Source organism: Petaurus breviceps, unplaced genomic scaffold (genome assembly GCF_028583685.1).
Source record: "Petaurus breviceps papuanus isolate PSGF00001 unplaced genomic scaffold, PetGlider_PUasm1.0 176, whole genome shotgun sequence".
In the NCBI taxonomy this organism is placed as follows: domain Eukaryota; kingdom Metazoa; phylum Chordata; class Mammalia; order Diprotodontia; family Petauridae; genus Petaurus; species Petaurus breviceps.
The window spans coordinates 3,127,141-3,148,101 of record NW_027185771.1 but is presented as its reverse complement, the minus strand read 5'-3'; the positions used below and the strand labels follow the sequence as shown (position 1 = coordinate 3,148,101).

Here is a 20,961-nt window from a genome sequence, read left to right as displayed (position 1 = left end):
AGTTGCTCTCCAAACAGCCAAAAAAGAAAAAGAAGAAGGCAAGGACCTCAACAGAGAAACGAGTCAAAGATTTAGAGTTGAAACAGAACTTAGAAATCATTTAATCCAATCCTTTCACTTTTACTGATGAAGAAATTGATTTTAAATGATTTACCCAAGGTCACCCTAGCAGTGTGTGGCAAACCTGGGGTTTTTACCCAGAACTTCAGAATCCAAATCTAGTACTCTTTTCCCTGCATACTGAACTTCCTTTGTGTGGGTTCTTACCATCTATTCGTTGACCTTTGATTATAAGGATAAATCTCTCATACACAAGGTTTTGACATTTTTAAAGCTCTCCAGAAATAATGGCACCACATGCAAGTGAATCATGCAATAATTTCTTAGCTGATAAATGAACATGATCTTCCCCAAATGTCCTTTGGAACCCTTTTGACAGAAGTTTAAATTATAGGTTTCTCTAATGATGGGGTTTTATATGTCTGTCTTTTGCACAGAAGGTACTCTCTCTTCTCCTCAAACATTCCAGTACTAGTAACCATTCTAAACAGATCACCACACTTTAGTGTGGTACAAAATTTTTAGGAGAAATAGGAAAAAGTATTCCATTTCATAAGATAGTCTGTAGAAATCACTAATTATAGGGCCAGGGAAGGGGAAAAACCATGAAATCATGGTAGAGAATAAAATGTAGAGATTGACAGCTTTCTGGAGAAGCGACTATTCCCTCTTCCTATTTTTCATTTCTTCAGGTTTCTTTTTGGGATAGGTTTTTTTTCTTCCCTTGATCTTAATGCCACATAGAATATAAACAGCAGGACTATTTACCAGTTGCATAGCCATATAGGTTGTTCCTTTAATCTATTGTGCCATTTAACAATTCATTTATCTTGGTGTTTCAGGCGAAACTAGATGGTGGAAGGCAGCAGTGGAGACCAGTCCTGATGGCTGTGACCGAAAAGGATTTGCTGCTCTATGACTACATGCCATGGACAAGGGATGCCTGGGCATCACCTTGTCATAGCTACCCCCTCATTGCTACCCGGTAAGACACATACCTGAAATAAATTGGGTCCAGCTCTCCCAAGTAATTTTTAAACTGATGAATTTTAGTAACATTATTGCCTTTTAAGTAACTAGTGTTATTTTTAAGCAAAAACATATTACAGAGCCTATTTCAGGCCAATGCACTTCTGTCTTTTCTGGAATTTTTAGGTGTGAAATAAGCTTCTTCCTAATCTTGAAGGGATCCACTGTTCATTAAAATTTTAAAAAACAGCTGCTCTTTTAAGAGCTGTCTAGGTCCCTAAGATAAGTGAGTGACGTGATTATTGTTTCATTGTCTGTGACTGAAAAACCACTGAAATTTTGATAGCCTTCAGGTTGAATGATGAAAGCATTTTAACTAGAGTGCAGTAATGTGAATAAACCACATGACTTAGCCCATATACCCTTTAGCTTCTCTTTCTAATATAAAAGCACATAATTTTGGCTCCACAAAATAAACACTGACTTCATTGTGAGTAAAACCAGCAAGATGTTCTAAGCAGTCCAGACACAGAGAATTGGGAAATGACGCTTTGAGAGCTGAGGGGTCTGGAATTGCCCAACCTATAATAAAAGGAATTGAGGCAGAGCTCTGAGCCAATAGTACTTCATTAAAAGGGTCCCTGGCCCCCTCTAATGAAGCAGACCACAGATCTTCCTCACAATGTCAGATGCCCCCTTCCTCCAGCCTCTTAGTTTCATGGTCCTTGATACAAAGATGGTACAGAAGAGCCAAAATAAAATACATCTCATTGGTTGATAGACCTTGACCACGACCCTCCAGGAAGGTCTGCATAAAATACAGAATCTTATTGGTTGACAAATGAGCTGAGGAGCAGACCTTGACAGACCTATCCTGACCTTTGTGGAGGTCATACTGAGGCAATGAGCAGACCCATGGGCTGGGATAATGAAAAGATTTCAAAACATCTACTTTGGGCTGATGAGTTGGTAGGAAGGCAGGCCGCAGGCTGGCAAACAGGGTCATTTATTGTCCAAACGCTTATGGCCATCTCCCCATGTTGGGCAATAGAGGGATGATAAGGGACGGAGGGGCAACAAAAATAGCTTGAGGATTTCTCATGTAATTGAGTCACCTCTGCCACACTAGACTTGGTCATCATAGCAAGGAAAAACAAGGGTGGAGGTCCTCTGGTTAGTTTCCCATGGTTAAGCGAGTGAACTTACAATCTGTAGTTCACAGCTCTGGAGCCTAATATACCGAATTTATAATTACTATCCATACGGGACCATATCAAACTGATTAAAATCATCTATCACTGAACTGCAGATTTTTTTTTTTAGTACAAAGCTTCTTTAAAATAAATTTTCAAGTCCCCCATCCTCTTCCTCTGACCTCCTCCCCCCGTATTGAGGAAGCAAGAAAAACCCTTATTACAAACATGCACAGTCAAGCAAAATAAATTCCTGTATTGACCCATATCCAAAAAAAGAAGCATGTGCCTCACTCTGCACTCGAGCTAGGTGGCATGTTTTATTATGAGTCCTCTGGAATTTTGGTTGGTCATTTTGTCCCTAAGTCCTACGTTCCTCAGTCTTTCAAAGCTTTTTGCCATTACAGTATTGTCATGGTAGAAATTGTTCTTCTCCCAGTTCTGTTCATTTCACTTTGTATCAGGTTCACATAAATCTTCTCAGGTTTTTCTGAAACCATTCTTTCTTCATTTCTTGAAGCACAATAGTATTCATGTACCAGCACTTGTTCAGCCATTCATTCCCCAATTGATGGACACCTGCTCTATTTCTAATTCTTTTGTCACCACAAAAAAACCGCTATAAATACATAGGTTCTTTCCCCCTCTTTCTTTGAACACTTTTAGGCATAGATCTAATAGTAATACTGCTAGGCCAAAGGTTATGTACAATTTAACAGTTTGGGGGCATAGGTCAAAAGTTTATTTCCCAAATGTTTGAACCAATTCACAGCTCCATCAGTAGCAAAGCAGTGTGTCTGTTTTTGCTCACAGGTCCTCCACCATTTGTGATTTTTCTTTTTTTTTGGTCAGCTTTGCCAATCTGATGGATGTGAGTTGGTATCTTAGAGTTGTTTTAAGTTTCTCTAATTATTTGTGATTTTGAGCATTTTTTTCCATGACTATTAATAATTTTATTTCTTCCTCTGAAAACTGCCTGTTCATATTCTTTGGCCATTTATCAGTCAAGGAATACAGGCAGACTAAAATACAGCTAAGCTAGAATATACCTGTTGCTATGTCTCAGGTAAACTTGTTAATACAACTTTATTAAAAGTCAACCCCTCTCCTACAATAATTTGGTAGATATAAGTGCTTGTTATCATTATGCCAGACTTACACTGAGGTGTAGATGGAGCAGAGAGGGAAAAAGCTCACAGGGATTTGGGGCATTTTTGTATGAAAATGGCAAACTAGGGGCGGCCAGGTAGCACAGCGAGCAAGGAGCACCGGCTCCAGTGTTGAGAAGACCTGGAGATCGAATCCCGGGCTCAGACACTTAGCACCCACCCAGAAACACCTGGCCGTGTAACCTTGAGCAAGTTACTTAACCCCAATTGCTTAGGGACGGCCAGGTGGCTCAATGAGTAAGAGCACTAGCTCCAGTGTCAGGATGACCTGGATCAAATCCGGGCTCAGATACTCAGCACCACACCCAGAAATAACTGGCCGTGTAACCTTGAGCAAGTTACTTAACCCCTATTGCTTTAAAAAAAAAAAAAAAAAAAGAAAATGGCAAACTAAAGAATTAGTTTTGAGCCTTTGTCACTTATGTAGAATCTTTTTAGAAGAGCAGAGCTCCCCAGTGCCAAATTTGGCTGGGGTGTAGCTTTTGAGTCTGGAACTGTTTTTGTAAAGCAAGATGCATACATGGTGCATTCTAGAGGAAACTCTGGGCCATGGGATGTACGGAGGGTGAACACACCTCAGATAAATGAGGTCCTTCCTTCGTTTACTATTCCTCTGCTGCCTAAGATAGGGATTTGCCCCTATGGCACAGGGGGGCTATTTCTGTAGGGAATATTTAATCATTAATGAATTCCTGTGTCTCTTCTTTGAAAGATATGTTACCTTCTCACCAAATCCCATAAGCTTTCCAGAAACCCAGGACAGTAATTACAATTCTTAAGGGAAATGAATGAATGAAAGCAATAAACCAGGCGTACTAGACCAATAACATTTCTGTGCTGAAGTGGGATATATCATTATGGGTGTACTGCGTAGCTAGATCTTATTTGTAAGTGTAAGGGGGAAATGTGGGAATGTGCCTGAATTGTAAGGGGAGGTATTAGAACTGAAACTAAGGTAAATTAAATAATAGTCCAAATAGTCTGAAAATCATGTTACTAGTAAAAATGACCAGAAGAAGAAAATGTAGACAACCTGATCATTCTATAGAAATGCATGTAATGGGAGGATGGTTCTTACTGCATTTTACTGTATCACGGGGCGGGGGTGGTGGTGGTGGTGGTGGTGGTGGTGGTGGTGGTGGGTGGTGGTGAAGGGACTGAGGCCAAGGGGCTCAGGAACTAGGGGACTATAGTTTATGATAGTTTGGGGACTAAGATTATGGTTTATTGAAGGACTCAAAAATAAACTATCATGCTTGGCCCCAAACAACCATGGTATAAGCAACCAGAAAATTTGGCGTGAACCAATGAATTTTCCTAAATTATTAAATATAAGCAAATTTAGTGAATTCTGCTCATTTTAAGCGCTGCTACAGGATAAATAGATTTAATTCATAGGAGCCATGGCCTATTTTTACTTTTGCAAGATTAATTACCATTAAAATGATAACTTTACTTCTGTGTAGTTCAGGAATTAAGTAGGGTAGGTGACTAGCAAAGTTGACAAGTAGGTGGTAAGGTTAATTTTTCCATGATCTGTCATTAGAAATACATGGGTATATATATAGGCCATTGAACCAAGGTTTATGTCATGGAATAGAGTTAGGACAATATGGGCTCAATCCCTCATCTGATACTAGCTGTATGACCTTGGGCAAGCTAACGTCTGTGAGCCTCAGTTTCCTCATCTGTGAAATGGAGATATTAATGCCTTTAGTACGACTCCCAGTGGGTTATTGTGAGTCTCAAATGAAAAAATGCATGTAAAATGTTATGTAAAACTTCAACATGCTACATGCATTTCAGTTGTTATTATTTTCTCTGTCCCTGCCATCCAGTTAGTAAGTGAGAAGCTATATACTTGAGTCAAATATAGGGACAGTAGATGACCAGGGAAAGAGAGATCACGGAACATGAGGACCTTTGAAGGGAGTCAGTAGAAAGCCAATGTCGTGTTTGAGGGAGGGAGGAAAAGTTTCTCTAGGAGAAGAGAAAGCTTTGAAATTTGTGTTTTACCCATTCTTCTTTTTCCAGTCCTTTGGGACAGTTTCTAACGAGTAATAAATTGGCTAGAAAGTAGGCAGCATCAAGAGTATCAAGAAGGAAGAAAAAAACAGCCTTGCCGATCCATAAAAGGCACTGTTGCTCCCTGCCTCATCAAGCATGGACTAGTTTCAAAAGAGAGATGATCCTTTTCTGTGACATTTTTTCCCAGGCCTTGTTACTTACATTGCGTTACATATGTACAAAGGTCTGTGAAACCAGAGTGGTCGTTTCGTGTTCTTTTAAGAGCTGATATTTCAGCCTGAGAAATTAAACAAAACTTAAAAGTGAAAAAAAGGGAATTTTTCTTTTACTAGCAGTTCCCAAGATTGAAGCCAGATGGACGGTGGAAGCAGGAAGACAGACACACCAATTTTACAGGATTGTAGATGACTTGTTCTGTAGGCTCAGGATGTGGGTTTTGTAGACTTTTCCTCCAGACTTTGTTTGGGGAAGTAAAACAATACATAGTTACTTTACAACATGGAAACCAAGAAGACCTCTGCTTATACTTGCTATCTGGCCGAAGGCTCTACTCACACCTTCTCCCCATGTCCTCTCAGAAGGCGTGGCCGTGGCAGTGGCCTATAACCAGTTGCTGCTCAGTAAGAGTCCTACAGCTGGTTTCAATTAAGTTCCTTGTGCCAAACATTCCACAATTGAATCTGTAGGAAAAAATTCTCCTAGACTTAATAATATTTTTTAATATCTGATTTAGGATTGGGAGCCTCACTGAATATGGTGGAATACATCCAGTCACCCTTCCAACCACGACTTTGATCACACACTCAAATGATGCTTGGCATAACTCTTGCGGAGTTGGCTGATGTTGAGATGCCATGTTGGTTTTAGAGTAATCAGAAGAATTTCTTTCCTTCTCTTAGCTGTAGCAACTGGTAGATTGGAGGAAGCTACTTTTCACATTGGGTCAGGTACCTGAGCCAGCACTGGTTCTCCAGCCACACAGAGAATTGAACTGTGACATCTTACCTAGTTTACTACATGAGGTGAAGATTGTGCCTAAGACACAGTTCAAGGTCTTTGCTGCAATTTAATCCATGATTCCTTTATGGAACTATGACCTACCATTTTCTTTTTTTTATATATATGTATATATATTTTTTTATTTTTTTTTTAAGCAATCGGGGTTAAGTAACTTGCTCAAGGCTACACGGCCAGTTATTTCTGGGTGTGGTGCTGAGTGTCTGAGCCCGGGATTCGATCTCCAGGTCGTCCCAACACTGGAGCCCGTGCTCTTACTCGCTGAGCCACCTGACCGCCCCTAACCTACCATTTTCTTACCTTCTTTTCAGATGGCTATTTGTAGCAGCAGCCACTCTGGTATACCCAGGATGGCTGCTAACACAGGTTCTTAGATGATAGCTGTTCAAGGGGCCAACAATCTTTTTTAATTACATTCGTTAATTAGGGGGAAAAATCAGCACCCTGAACTTCAGAGAAAATCCCAAAAAAGAGAAAAAACAAGCAGAGAAATAAAGACCAACAGACAGGGCTTCTAACTGAGAAATTAGCACAGATCAACAGACAGATGCAACTGTCTGACCAAGGCAATATATACATAGTTACTAGAGAAAGAAGCACCAACATCTGAGTTTTTCAAAGTCAGGGGGCTCCTCAAGGATTACCCAGAGTCTCATCTGGTCAAATCACAAGAATACTCTTCCAATGAAGTGAACCCCAAAGCAAAATGCTAACCTCAGAGTATATATACCCTTTTTTCAGCCAGAGGGCATCACAACCCTCTGACTCAGTGCCTAATTACAACTTAACAAAAGGTGTGAAGGTCTTCCTACAAGCAAGCCTCCCCTAAGCAAGCTTCCCTTAATGGGCTCTGAATGAGGCCTATTAATGGGTGGGGAAGATCTTATATCCTATTAACATTACACTATTCCCTAACAAGATTTTTAAAAGAATCCAATCTGGAAAAATGTTGGAATTTTAAATTCAATATATCCCAGCTGGAATCCATCTCCCTGTACTTTCCCTCCCCCCACCCCTGCCCCTCAAGCCCATTTGGGGACTCCCATCCTTCCAGTCACCTGGGTTGACACTCAAGAGTCTTCCTTGGCTTTTCCCACTCCTATACCATCCTCAAGATTCAGTTTCCGACTCTACAACAGAACAGACTTCCTGTTCCTTCTCTCCACTTATACAACCACCCTCCTCCTGCCCCCACAGTTTAGGCCCCTATCACCTCTTGCTACATGCCCCTAATTGGTCTCTCTGCTCCCTATATGTCTTCTATCCTCCACACAGCTACCAGAATATTCTTTAAAAAGCACGGGTCTCTATGTCACTCCTCTGCTGAGAGTGCCGTGGCTTCCTGTGACTTATAAGATAAAATAGAAATCCTTAGGTTTGGCGTTTCATCTGGCTTCCATCTATGTTTCCAGGCAAAGCCTGTCCATACGCTCTATATCCTAACCAAACTGGCCTGTTGGTATTCTCTAAAAAATGCACTCTGAGCTCACCTTAGGCTCTTAGAATTGCTGGCCTTCTTTAAGGCTCAGTGCTTTGTGAAATACCTCGAAATCTCCCTAAGTTCTTTCTTCTTTTTGGAGGGGGTAAGGTAAGGCAATTGGGGTTAAGTGACTTGCCCAAAGTCACATGGCTAGTTTTGTGTTAAGTGTCTGAGGTCAGATTTGAACTCAGGTCCTCCTGACTCCAGGGCCAGTGCTCTATTTACTGAGCCACCTAGCCGCCCCCATTTGTTCTCTCTTTAATCTCAAATTATTTTCTGTATACCTTTTTGATCCAGCAATATCACTACTAGGTCTGTACCCTAAAGAGATCACAGGAAAAGGAAAAGGACCTATTGTTATAGGAATGGGAATTTGAAGATCTTCCCTGCCCCTTGGTCCTTTGATAGGCTTAAGTGACTCTGAGAAGCTTCCTTGATTTGAAAATATACTCTGCCCTCTAATGGGCCAAATGTGGTCACATGGAGCCTGTGGCAGGAGACTTATTTTTCAGAAATGCCCACACCTTGTTGCTTTGTGATTGGACAATGGGTCAAGGGGATTGTGACATTCTCTGAGCCAGGAGAAGACTATATATACCCTGATGTGAGGTTTTGCTTTGGGGCTCACTTTGAGAAGAGTTGTGTGATTTGACCAGATGAGACTCTGGGCAGTCATTGAGACCCCCAGGCTTTGAAAACCCAGATGTTGGTGCTTCCCTCTCTGGTAACTGACTAGGTATGGATGTGATGGTCAGACAGCTGGAATCCTCTTTCTCTGTCTGCTTGTAACTTCTGTTTGTATTCTCTGAAGTTCAGGGTGTTAACTTTTTCCCCTGAACTAGGTAAATGATATATGTTTGATTAAAGTAAGATTGTTAACCCATTTTGAGTTGCTTTCCTTTAGAAAAGCAGATCTAAGAACCTGTGCTGGCAGCCATCCTGCATATGCTAGGGTGCTTGCTGCTACACCCACAATATACAGAAACATTTATAGCAGCCCTTTTTGTGGCGGCAAAGCCCTGTGGTTGTCCTTGTGCTTGAACAAAATGACATCATAATGCTGGGATCAATGTATAGTGTATCTGACTATGGTAGATCAGACCAATACAAACTTGGAAAATTCTACCACAGGTTGGGCACAAACAGTCTGAATGAATATTTGAGTTGGAGATGTCTACATTTGCACATCTCATGTTTCTTTTGAGTTACAGAGCATAGGGGATACCCATCAACTGGGGAATGGCTGAACAAATTATGGTATATGATTGTGATGGAATACTGTTGTTCTATAAAAACACGGGAGGACATAGATGAAGTGATGCAAAGTAAAATGAGCAGAACCAGGGGAACAATTTATACAATAACAATATTATAAAGATAATCATCTTTGAAAGACTTGGTGACTCTGAACAACACAATGACCTACCATGATGAGTCCTTCCAGAGGACTCATCATGAAACATGCTGCCCATCTCCTGATATAGAACTGACTGATTCAGAGAGCAGACCGAAGCATATTTTATTTTCTTTCTCTTTTTCTGGACATGGCTAATGCTGGGGTTTGTTTTGCCTGATTCTTTCTCCCTCTCTGTGATGCATATATATATATATATATATGTGTGTGTGTGTATGTATATGTGTGTGTGTATTTGTAATGAATTTCACTTTTCTTGTCTTTCCAACAAGTGGGGCAGAAGGAGAGGAGAGGGAAAGAATTTGGACCTGAAAATAAAATAAAATTGAATTTCAAAAAAAAAAGTTTATCATGTGTATACCTAGCTATTCCCATATTGTGTTCCTCTACTATAATGTAAGCTACTTAAAGGCAGGGACAATTTTTCAATTTGTCTTTGTATTCCTGGAGCCAGGGCAGCTAGGTGATGCAGTGGATAGAATGCCTGTCCTAGAGTCAGGAAGATTCATCTTCCTGAGTTCAACTCTTGACTCAGAGATTTACCAGCTGTGTGACCCTGGAAAAGTCACTTAAACCTGTTTGCCTCAGTTTCCTCATCTGTAAAATGAGCTGGAGAAGGAAATGGCAAACCATTGTGTTGTCTTTACCAAGAAAACCCCAAATAGGCCATAACTGAAAAAACAACTGAACAATTCTCCAAGTCTACCCTGGTCTGTTTTTTGCATGTGGTAGGCATTTAATAGATGCATGTTGGATTAGAGGTGGTGTGTAACATTTTTTAAGTAATGTTGTTTTGGTGAAGGAGGAATAGTGGAAACTGACTAGATTCAAGGGTTTTCCTGAAATTAAACCCTTGAAAAATTCAATGGTCTGGATGAGAATAGCATTCCTTGTGTTTTTATACATGTGCAGTTCATTCTTGGCTACCAGTTGGGGGTGCTTCTTTAATATATTGTACAAGCACTCAGTTCTTGACAAGTTGTTGCACATTTTTCCCTCCTACAAATATTTTTCCTGTCATAAATTCTAGATGTCACATTTTTGGGGGGACTTTTTCCTTGAAATTCTCTTCTTGCCTCAGGCTTCATTTCTGAGTTGCACAGAGTAGGCAGTATGAGAAGATTTGATATTCCGTATTGGTCACGTTTCTTTCTCACTGTTGATTTCTTTTCTCTGCTTTACTTCATTTCCATCCCTCATTTTGTTTGCCTTAACTACCATAAGGGGTAATTTCTACCCCAAGGTATGTCCCTTTACATTTATAATTACATCCTATGGTGTCATTGAATTCTCAATGCAAAATAAATTTTAATGCATCAATTACAAAAAATTTTGAAAGACAAATTAAGTCCTGCGTGGACAATTTGATTGTAAAGTATCATGGTATATAATATTTGTGTCACCATCATTTCCTTGTCCCAAATTGTATGGTAAGAAAGAACTTTGCCTGCTCCCTTCCAGTGTTCCATACAAGTTCTGACATTCTATCAATCAATCGTGGCAAATGTCCTGTTATTTGGTGAACACAAAATTCAGTTGGAATACAAAGAGCTCATCCTTAATAAAGCATGACGAATTTTCACCTCAAGAAACAGTAAATAGTTTCTCTCATTGAAAGTAATTTGGCTCCCAATAGGACTAAGCAAAGAGATGCTCAACTCAACAACTTGCATCTTTTTCCCCAGCACAGCCTCTGGGACAGAGGGGTCCTGGACCCCTTGGGACCCTTGTCTCAAAAACCTCCCAAAGATCTTTCTTTCTCTCCCCTCCATCCTCTCCCCCCATTTTCATTTATAGTGAACTTTGGAAGGAAGACAATCCGTTTATTCCTCCTCCTGAATGAAACCACAGAGCAACAGAGTAGATTTAGAGCTAGAAGGAAAGGTCCTTCAAAGACATCTGGTCCAACCCTCTCCTTCCCAGATGGGGAAACTGAGGCCCATGGTCACACAGCTGGTAAGCATCATAGGTGGGATTTGAATAGAGGTCCTCTGACCCAACTTCCATTGTTTTTTCACTGTACCACACTACTTCTAACAGAGTTCTTAAACTCTGAAAAGGAGGGAAGACAGAGAGAGGAAAGGCTTAGAGACAGACATCTGATATGCCTCGAGCTGATGCTGTTTCCACCACCATCTTCCCTCATCCCCTGTACCATCAGCTGGACTAGACTTTTTTTTCCTACCTTGTTTTATTCAGAGCCCCCTGTGTGAGACTTCCTACCTCCTCTGCCCTCTTTTCCACCTGTGTGGATCTTAGCCCACCTTCAAGCTGTGCCTGAAGCTGGATATGAAGTCATCACCCTCTCCACACAGATTTTTCTCTCCTGTACAACCCAAGTATGTCTCCTGTGGTCTTCATTTTAGTGTTTAGTCATATGCTGGCTCTTGTATTCCTCTTAGAATGCTCACCAGGTCTGTGTTCTCTGCCCCCAGGTTGGTACACTCGGGCTCGGGATGTAGGTCACCGTCCATTGGATCTGACCTTACATTTGCCACCAGGACGGGCTCCCGTCAGGGCATCGAGATGCACATGTTCAGGGTAGAGACACATCGGGACCTGTCAACTTGGACCCGGGTTCTTGTACAAGGTTGTCATGCTGCAGCTGAATTGATCAAGGAGGTCTCACTAGGTATCACTGATATTTCACTTCCAGTAGTAATTAAGTGATTGTAACATGCTTTCCTTTCATTTGAGCTAATATCATTGTCACATAGACAAATCTTAAGTGTGTGCAGAAATGTGTTCTTCCATTATCACTTCATTAAAGTGACTGTCAGCATCTTGGCAGCTTGAAGAGGTGATATTGGAAATAAACCTGGCTTCTCTGCCTTTAGTGACATTTTCCCAAGCTCCAGAGATGTCTTTATGCCCATGGTTAAATATTCATTGTAAAACTTTGTATTAACATTTTCTTTTTATGCTATTATTAATTACCCTTTGGATACAACTCACTGGTTTACTTTGCTGAACATTGAAATTCATTCATCCCTGGGTGGAGAATTTTTAATATAAATGTTGTGTAGGAATCTTTAAAATGGTAACATCTGACAAGCCAGATGGCTGTAGGGACATAAAGAATTCAGAATATCAGATTTTTTAAAACAGGAACTCTTCCAGGGCTGACTAAAAAAATATATATATATTCCAATGAACTTCCAAAGTTCTTTGCGGAGAAAAATCGGAAGGATCTGGTATAGTCTGTTTAAGCTCCCTCTAGTGGCTAATTTCAAAGAATGAAAATTTTACTCAAAAAAAAAATCTACATTTCTGTTTGTGTGAATGTCAGTGTTTATTTAGTGCTCACTGTGTGCAAAGCATCAGAATAAGTGCTGTGAGTGCAAATTTAAGAATCAAGACAATCAGTGGGCTGACGACATTCACTGTGGGGAAGCAAGACAATGTGGGTTCAGCTGCCAGGTGGAGGGGAGAGCCCAGTGGTCCTGAGCATGTAGCTTTAGGCAATAATGAAAGGGGTTTCATTTCAATAAGTACTTATTTTATTTTATATGTGCCAGATATTGTGTTAGGCATAATGTCAACAGCTTAGACTGCCAAAATTACACACACATACATACACGTGCGCACGCGCACACACACACACACACACACACTGTGTAGGTGGCCTATGGAGAAACTGGTATAGCCATACGTGAAAAGGATCCCTCCTCATACTTGGAATTCAACGACCTCATCTCCATCCCCAGCTTTGTCCCTTACCAGCTGCATGATCTTTGGAAGTTTAGCCTTCTTGAGCCTCTGTTTCTTCATCTGTCAAATGGGGACTGTACCTGTCCTGTTGGCCTCACCACTTTTTGCAAGGATGAGAAAGTATATGTGAGAGTGCTTTGAAAAACCTCAGAACTCTCCGGAGATTAAGGTCAATATTCCAGTGGCCTATTTCACTGACCCGGAACCCTCCTGTATCAATCAAGGCAGAGCCCACCTGTCTGGGACTCACAAGCTTAGAGCTAACTGGGGTTGCCCAAGGTAACAAAGCAAGTGTCAGAGGTGGGGTCTGAACCGTCACCTTCCTGATTCCAGCTCTAGCCCTCTATCCACTGTACAACACGGGCTCTCCACAGATAAAAGGACTGATCGTTCTGTAATGTTATTTATGTAAGCAACAATTGTGAAGAACAGCACCATAAATTTTTTTAAGCAAGAGCTAAAAATTATTAAGCAGTTTTTCACAAAAGAAATAAAACAAGTTTTCTTTCTCTTCTTTAACTTGGTTGGTTGGAATTTACCTTTGAGGAAAATGTACACATACAGGTTTATAGCCACACGTTTACAGAGTCTTAATAAAGCTTTTCTACATAACTCAAGTTATTCAAATAATCTACTATCATGTAGTTAATGAGCAATTAATTTTCTTGTCACGACTGATTCACTAGACCTCATTTTCCTTATCTGTAAAATGAGAGGCTTGAACAAATGATTTCTAAGGAACCGTTCCATCAGCCGTAGTGCGTGGAGATCTGGCTTGAGACCTGAGATAATGTGGATTCCACTCTAGCCTCTAATGAGTCCTAACTGTGTGACTCAAGGCCAGTTTCTTCACAGTAACATGCAGATAGAGGCCAGATCTATAGGAGGTAGTATTCTGTATCTAAGAAAATCACACATGAGATTGAGACACACATCCACGTGTGTTTGATAAGAGTTATCCATAAGACTTGTAACTTTGGGGGGGGGAAAAGCAAAAAAAAAAAGACTTGTAACTTTGCTAAAGAATCCATTAACCTGTTTTGGAAAGGATGAAAATTAGAATTCCTTCTACCTTGAGAGGTCTAATTTACCTTTTGATTTGTATCAGTTAGTAAAAAATGATGGTCTGAGTTTTGTCAGCTGTACCCTCTTGCTAACCATTGGCTTTATTCTTTTCTCTTCTTTCTCCCTAACACAAACCCCCAACTCCACCCTCCTTCTGTTCCCTAGTGAGTCACGCTCCCTTCTGCCTTTGCCATAACCATCCCCCTAGCCCATCTTCTCCCCTTCTCCCTCCCCAGCCCCCTAGTTTCTTCTGCCTGCCAATCCATATGCAGGTGTAGGCCTACAGACCTCCAGGGCATTCTCTTTCCTCCCTCTCTCAATGAGTCCTTGCCTTACAATCTTTCCTCCTCCTCCACTCCTGTCCTCATCGTAGAAGACTTCACCCTAACCTTAAATCACCCCGATCTCCCAATTCTTCAACTGTATCACAGCTATGCACAGAGGTGGTCATACCCTGGATCTTGCCACCACCCACAAAGGCACCACCTCTTTTTTCATGAACTGTGAAATTCCCTTACTTGATCACAGTCTGCTGGCCTTCTGCCTCTTCATCTACACCATGACCTCTAATCCCTCATCACCTCAGTTCTCAGTTCTTTCCCAGGCCTACCTCCCCTGCGTTAGCCACACTCTCCCCCTTTTCCCATCTTGATCCTTTATGAACCAGATCAACTCTACACTCTCCTCTTCTCCCGGGTGCTTTATATCCCTGTCATATCACTAATTGTACCCTTCCAAGCCCCAGTCTTGGAACACCCTGATGATCTGCACCTGTTCTGACTGATTCCGCTACAGATTTGTTATACAATCTCAGCTGGGCCCTCACTGCTGCTTGGCAAGCCTGCTGTATCTGCCCTATCAGCTCATTGTTCACAGCGGCTCTTCCAAACCTTCTCATTCCTCTTCAAGCCTCCCATGGGCACCTCTCCTTCACCTCTCCACATAGAAGCTTGCCTCATATTTTATTGAAAAGGCTGAGGCTATTTGATGGGAGCTCCCTCTTCTTCCCTCTTCCTTACCTTATATTACCAGGTACCTTCTGCCCCATTTCCTCCTTCATTCCTGTCTCACAGGATACGCTCTTATCTCTTGGTTTCAAAGACATCCCCTTTCTCCTGGTTCTCCTGCCTATCTGACTGTTCCTTCACTGCATCCTCTACCAGATCATGCCTACTGGCTATGGATGGATGCTCCACAGGGCTGAGTCCTAGTTCTTTTTTTTCTCCCCCTATAACATTTCATTAGGTGATCTCATAGATCCCCACGGACTCAATTGTCTCTATGTAGATTATTGTCACATCTGTTTATTTTGCCCTAAACTCTCTGCTGACCTCCATTACCACATCTTCAGATACACATTTCAAACTGGATGTCCTGTGGACAGCTTATACTAAATATGTCCAAAACCAAACTTCATTTTCCCCCTCCCACCTTCCCTATTACTACAGAGGACACCATCCTCCTGGTCCCTTGGATTTACAACAAAGGCGTGATCCTGGATTCCTCACCACCTCTCACCCCCATACTCAAGCTGTCACCTGTCAAATTCACCTTGAAACACCTCTTGATTATTCCCCTTCTCTCCTGACACTGCCATCTCTCTAGTATAGGCCCTTGTCACCTCACACCTGGATTATTGCAACTGTCTGCTGGGGGTGTCCTGCTGGCTTCAAGTCTCTTTCCCCCTCTCCCTAATGTGTCCATCATTCAGCCATCAAAGTGATTTTCCTCCCCCCCCCCCCAACTCTAATGCCTTTGGGATCAAATATAAAAACTTCTTTTTGGTGTTCTAAGCCCTTCATAACCTACCCTCCCCCCAATCTTGCCAGTATTCTTGCCCCACACACACACACACACACACACACACATCTTCACTACAGTCCAGTGACGTTCGCCTCCTTGCTGTTCTTCACACAAGACACTCTTGTCTCCCAATTCTGAAAATTTTCCCTGGCTTCTTTCCCTCATGCATGCTATGCTCTCTCTCCTTATCTCCACCCCTTGGCTTCAGTTAAATCCTAGATGAAGTCCCGCCTTCCCTAGGAAGACTTTCCCAGCCCCTCTTAATTCCAGTGTGCCATTTCCTACTTATCCTGTATGGAGCTTACTTTGTATATATCATTTTCATGTTGTGTCCCCTATTAGATCGTAAGCTCTTTGAGGGCAGGAATTGTCTTTGGCCATTCTTTCCATCCCCAGTGTTTACTGCAGTGCCTGGCACTTGGTAAATGTTTATGAACTGACTGACCTATCAATGACCTCTCTTCTTTCACCAGCCACCCTAAACTACCTCCTTCCAAAAGACCTTTCCCGGTGACTGGTCACCATCACTCAGAGACATCCTAGTGCACTGGGCCACCATTCATTTTGATGCATTTTATTATTGTGTATTTATGTCTGATTTCCCAAGTTAGAGTATTAACTCCTCAAGGCCAGGGACTGCAAGCACCTCTTTGATGTTTAATTGCTTTGAACTGGATCATATGTCAAAGAGAATACGGTGGTCTCTTTTCTGTATCAATAGAGAATTCAGTGACCAAGATGAGGCCTCCATTGGCAGATGCCAAGTAAGCAGTGACTCACTGCAGTTTGAGAATATGTCGTCTTCCTCCCAATCAGAAGAATTCTCCACTACTCAATAGTGCAAAATGTAAACCCTCCTAATCATGCTCTTTCATGCTTTTTTTCATACAGGCTGCATAATGAATGGCCAGGAAGTACGACTCACGGTGCATTATGAGAATGGATTCACAATCTCCCGAGAAGGAGGGAGTATGTTATATCGATACCCCTTTGAGAAGTTAAAAATGTCTGCTGATGATGGTATCAGAAATCTGTACTTGGATTTTGGTGGTCCGGAGGGAGAACTGGTGAGTGGGATTGGGGAAATCATTTTTAAAAGTTCTAGAATCCAAGGGGCGGCCAGGTGGTGAAGTGAGTAAGAGCGCTGGCCCCAGAGTTGGGAGGACCCGGGATCGGTTCCGGCCTCAGATACTCGGCACCCACACAAAAATAACTGGCTGTGTAACCTTGAGCAAGTTACTTAACCCCGATTGCTTTTAAAAAAAAAAGGTTCTAGAATCTTGAAAAAAATAACAGGTAGGAATGAAGTGATGTCAAATTATATTATGAATTACTAATCACAAAAACTATTTAATACTGGTTTAATAAAGAATAAGCAACTAATTGGTACATGGATAGAGTGCCAGGTCTGGAGTCAGGAGGATATCTTCCTGAATTCAAATCTGGCCTCAGAAAATAGCTATGTGAGCCCGGGCAAATTACCCTGTTTGCCTCAGTTTCCTCATTTGTAAAATGAACCGGAGAAGAAAATGGCAAGCTACTTTTATCTTTGCCAAGAAAACCCCCAATGGGGTCACAAAGAGTCAGACACAACTGAAAACAAAATAACCCCAAAAATAGCTCAGTGGAAGAGAATAGGCAAGTTCGAACCAGAAACTACTGAAAAGGACAGTCCTGGGTTCAGTAAAGCCCCAAACACAAACTTTAGGGGTGGAGGTAGGAGGAAGGGTTCCCTTTTTAATAAGGATTGCTGGGGAAAATGGAAAACACTTTGAGAAGTTGGTTTTAAACCAGCATCTTAAACTATATAGCACAATAAACTTTAGGTGCATTTGCCACCTTAATATAAAAAGTCACATTGCTTTTTTTAAAAAGCTAAAACTTAGAAAAGATACCTTTCACAACTCTGACAAAGGGGAAATTCTTTACCCTAGGGATCATAAAAGTTCAAATAGATAGTTTTAATTACATAAAGTTAAACTACTTTTGCACAAAATCAGTTCAGCTAGAATAGGAAAAGAACCTGTCAAATGTGGGGGGAAAATCTTCACATCAAGTATCTATGATAGGTAGGATATCCAAGCTATATAGGGAATTGACACAAATATATAATATATAGTAGCCATTCTTCAGTTAGCCAGTCCATCAATAGGTACTTATATTAGATTTATTACTCTGATCAAAGGATATGACCAGTTTACAATGACCATATGAAAAATTGCTTCAAGTTACTAAAAACACATACAAATGAAAACAACTCACACGTGGGGTGGCTAGGTGGCGCAGTGAATAGAATACCGGCCCTGGAGTCAGGAGGACCTGAGTTCAAATTTGGCCTCAGACACTTAACACACACACACACACACACACACACACACACACAAACTAGCCGTGTGACCTTGGGCAAGTCACTTAACCCCAACTGTCCTACCTTCCCCCCTACAAAAACAAAGGAAAGCAAAAGAAAACAGCCTACATGCTTTAAAATGGCAAAAGATGGTACAAATATACAAATAGTCAATGTTGATACCCTTATGTTGAAATTGTTGGAGTTATGGATTTATCCGGCTGCTATAGAAAACAATCATGCAAGACAAACCACTAACTTGTTCATATCCTTTGATCCAGTAATTTTATTACTGGGAAGATACTCCAAGGAGGACCAAGACAGAATGCCTTTCATAGCAGCACTTTGTGCTAGCAGAACACTGACGAAGGGGGCTTTCATGGTTTGGGCAATGGCTGGACAAACCATGGTACAGAAGTAATGGAATAGGATACTCTTAGCTTCGCCAACAGGAGGCAAGTGGAGTGTTTCATCTTCCTTTGGACTCAAAGTTTATCACTGAATTGATCACTCAAGTTGCTTTCACTGTATGATCACTTCATTCTACAACAGTTCTTGGGCTTCCCACTCTCCTCAGAAATATTCTTATGGATAGTAATATTCCATTACATTCATATACACAATTTTTTAGCCTTTTTTCAATAGGAGTACATTCCCTTAGTCTTTGATTTTGAGCTATAACAAAAAGAGCTTTTACAAATATTTTTGTACATGTAGATTATTTTCCTCTTTCTTTTATCAGTAGTTGTGGTATCCCTGGGCCAAAGGGGACTATTCATAGTTTAGTAACTTTGGGGACATAGTTCCAAATTGCTTTTATTCTGCCATCTTGATTCTGCGCCCGCCCAAGCCCCCTCCACCACCCCACCACCCCCCGTTTGCTTTGTAGAATGGGTGACCAATTATATTGTACGTCCATTTTTCTCTGAGCCACCCTTTGTCATTTTTGTTTTTTTGTTATCTTTCCAAATCTAATGGGTGGACTGGAACCTCAAATTTGCTTTCATTTGCATTTCTCTATTAATGATTTGGAGTATTTTTTTCACAAAGTTGTTTATACTTTGGATGGCTTCCTTTGAGAACTGCCTGTTCTTATCTTTTGACTATTTATCTACTGGGGAATTGTTCTCTTGCAAATTAATTCCATTAATTCCATAAACATACATATATAATTATTTTTTGAGGGGGTAAGGGAAGGCAGTTGGGGTTAAGTGATTTGCCCAAGGTCACACAGCTAGTAAGTGTGTCAAGTGTCTGAGGCCAGATTTGAACTCAGGTCTTCCTGATCCCAGGGCTGGTGCTCTATTCACTGTGCCACCTAGCTGTGTGCCCTCCTCCCCTCCCCCCTGCCTTTTTATATTTTGTAAATGAGACCTTTCTCAGAGAAACTTGCAGCAAGGATTTCCCACCTACCCCCAATTTGCTGTTTTCTTTCTAATTTTAGATGCATTGGGTTTTGTTGTACAAAACCTTTTTGATTTTACATAATCACAATCGTCCAATTTATCTTCAGTGAACCTCTCCGTCTCAGGCAGATAAGCATGCAACCCACTGACAAAAACCCCCCAAGAGATTTTAAAAGGCCATTTCAATTTACCTGCCTGCTTTTCTTGTTTTTCTTTTGTAGCCCTTAAAAAAACAACAACTCTAGCCAGCGCTAATGCTGGTGATCTGTTAAGAGGGGGCAGTTGAAATTTAGTCATTTAGTTGCCAAGGAAACTCTTCCTTGAATGGAAATAGTCCGAGGGCTGTGCCCACACAGCGTGACACGCTTTCTCATTTGCCTTCTGTTTGTGGAAGGATAAGGAAGCAGAGACAGTTTCCCTCAGAGGAACAAAGTAGGTATGTGGAAGGCCCAGGCGCAATGTGGAGATGGATGCTTTAGAAGTAAATGTGCACCGTGGTCAGCCGGTTCTTCATGCCAAAGCTTCCCTGAAGCTCCAAGCAGAAGCAGTGGTCCCCTGAACCTCAAGGGAAAGTTAAGACTGGGGACTGGATTTGTGACTTTATTGGTGAAGGGGAAGCTCCCTCCATCAATATAGGCCAGCATCTCTCTGCAATTTCTAGTGTTAAGGAGCTGCCTAGAGCCCTGAGAGCTAAAGTGAATTAGAGCCCAGGGTCACAAGGCCATTTTGTATCTCTAGTGGGCCTTGAACTCAGGTCTTCCAGGCCCCAAGGCCAATTCTATCCATTGCCCCACAATTCCTCTGTGAGGATAAACTCCCTATTGGGATAGAGTTGTGAAGGGCTCGAAACTAAACAGAAATGACCAGTCTAGACTACGGTTAATAGGAAGCTGCTGGGGTTTATTGGTTAACGAAGTAACATGGTTGGTTTGGGGTTGAAGGAAAATTGAATTGTGTAGTTTGAACTGGAATAATGAGAGACCTAAGGTGGGGAGACCAACTAGGAGACAGATGGAAAGGTCACAGCAGTTAGAATGGAGAGAAGAGATGGAATGGAAGAGCGTTGTGGAGGCAGATCCAGCAGGATCTGGCAACTGGCTGGACATGTGGGGTGAGGGAAAAGGAGGAATGAATAATGCCAGTTACAGATCGGGAGATTGGACAGATGGTGAGGCCTTGGGCAAAAATAGCGACTTTGGAGGAGGAAGAGGAGGGGAGAGAGTTCAGTTCTGGACAAGCTGAGTTTCAGGTGTCTCTGGGACATCCATTTTGAAATGGGTAATAAGCAGCAGGTGATGT

The 20,961-nt window shown here is 41.5% G+C and overlaps 1 protein-coding gene across 1 annotated transcript in view; it reads left to right on the top strand.

Annotated features, from left to right (window-relative positions):
- The window catches only part of SNTB2 (syntrophin beta 2), a 126,669-nt gene that overhangs the window by 96,246 nt on the left and 9,462 nt on the right, over positions 1-20,961 (top strand). Inside the window, exons 4-6 of the mRNA XM_069085488.1 lie at positions 903-1,045; positions 11,766-11,962; positions 16,801-16,976. Coding sequence (XP_068941589.1) covers positions 903-1,045; positions 11,766-11,962; positions 16,801-16,976 — 516 coding nt within the window. The remainder of the gene's footprint in view (positions 1-902; positions 1,046-11,765; positions 11,963-16,800; positions 16,977-20,961) is intronic.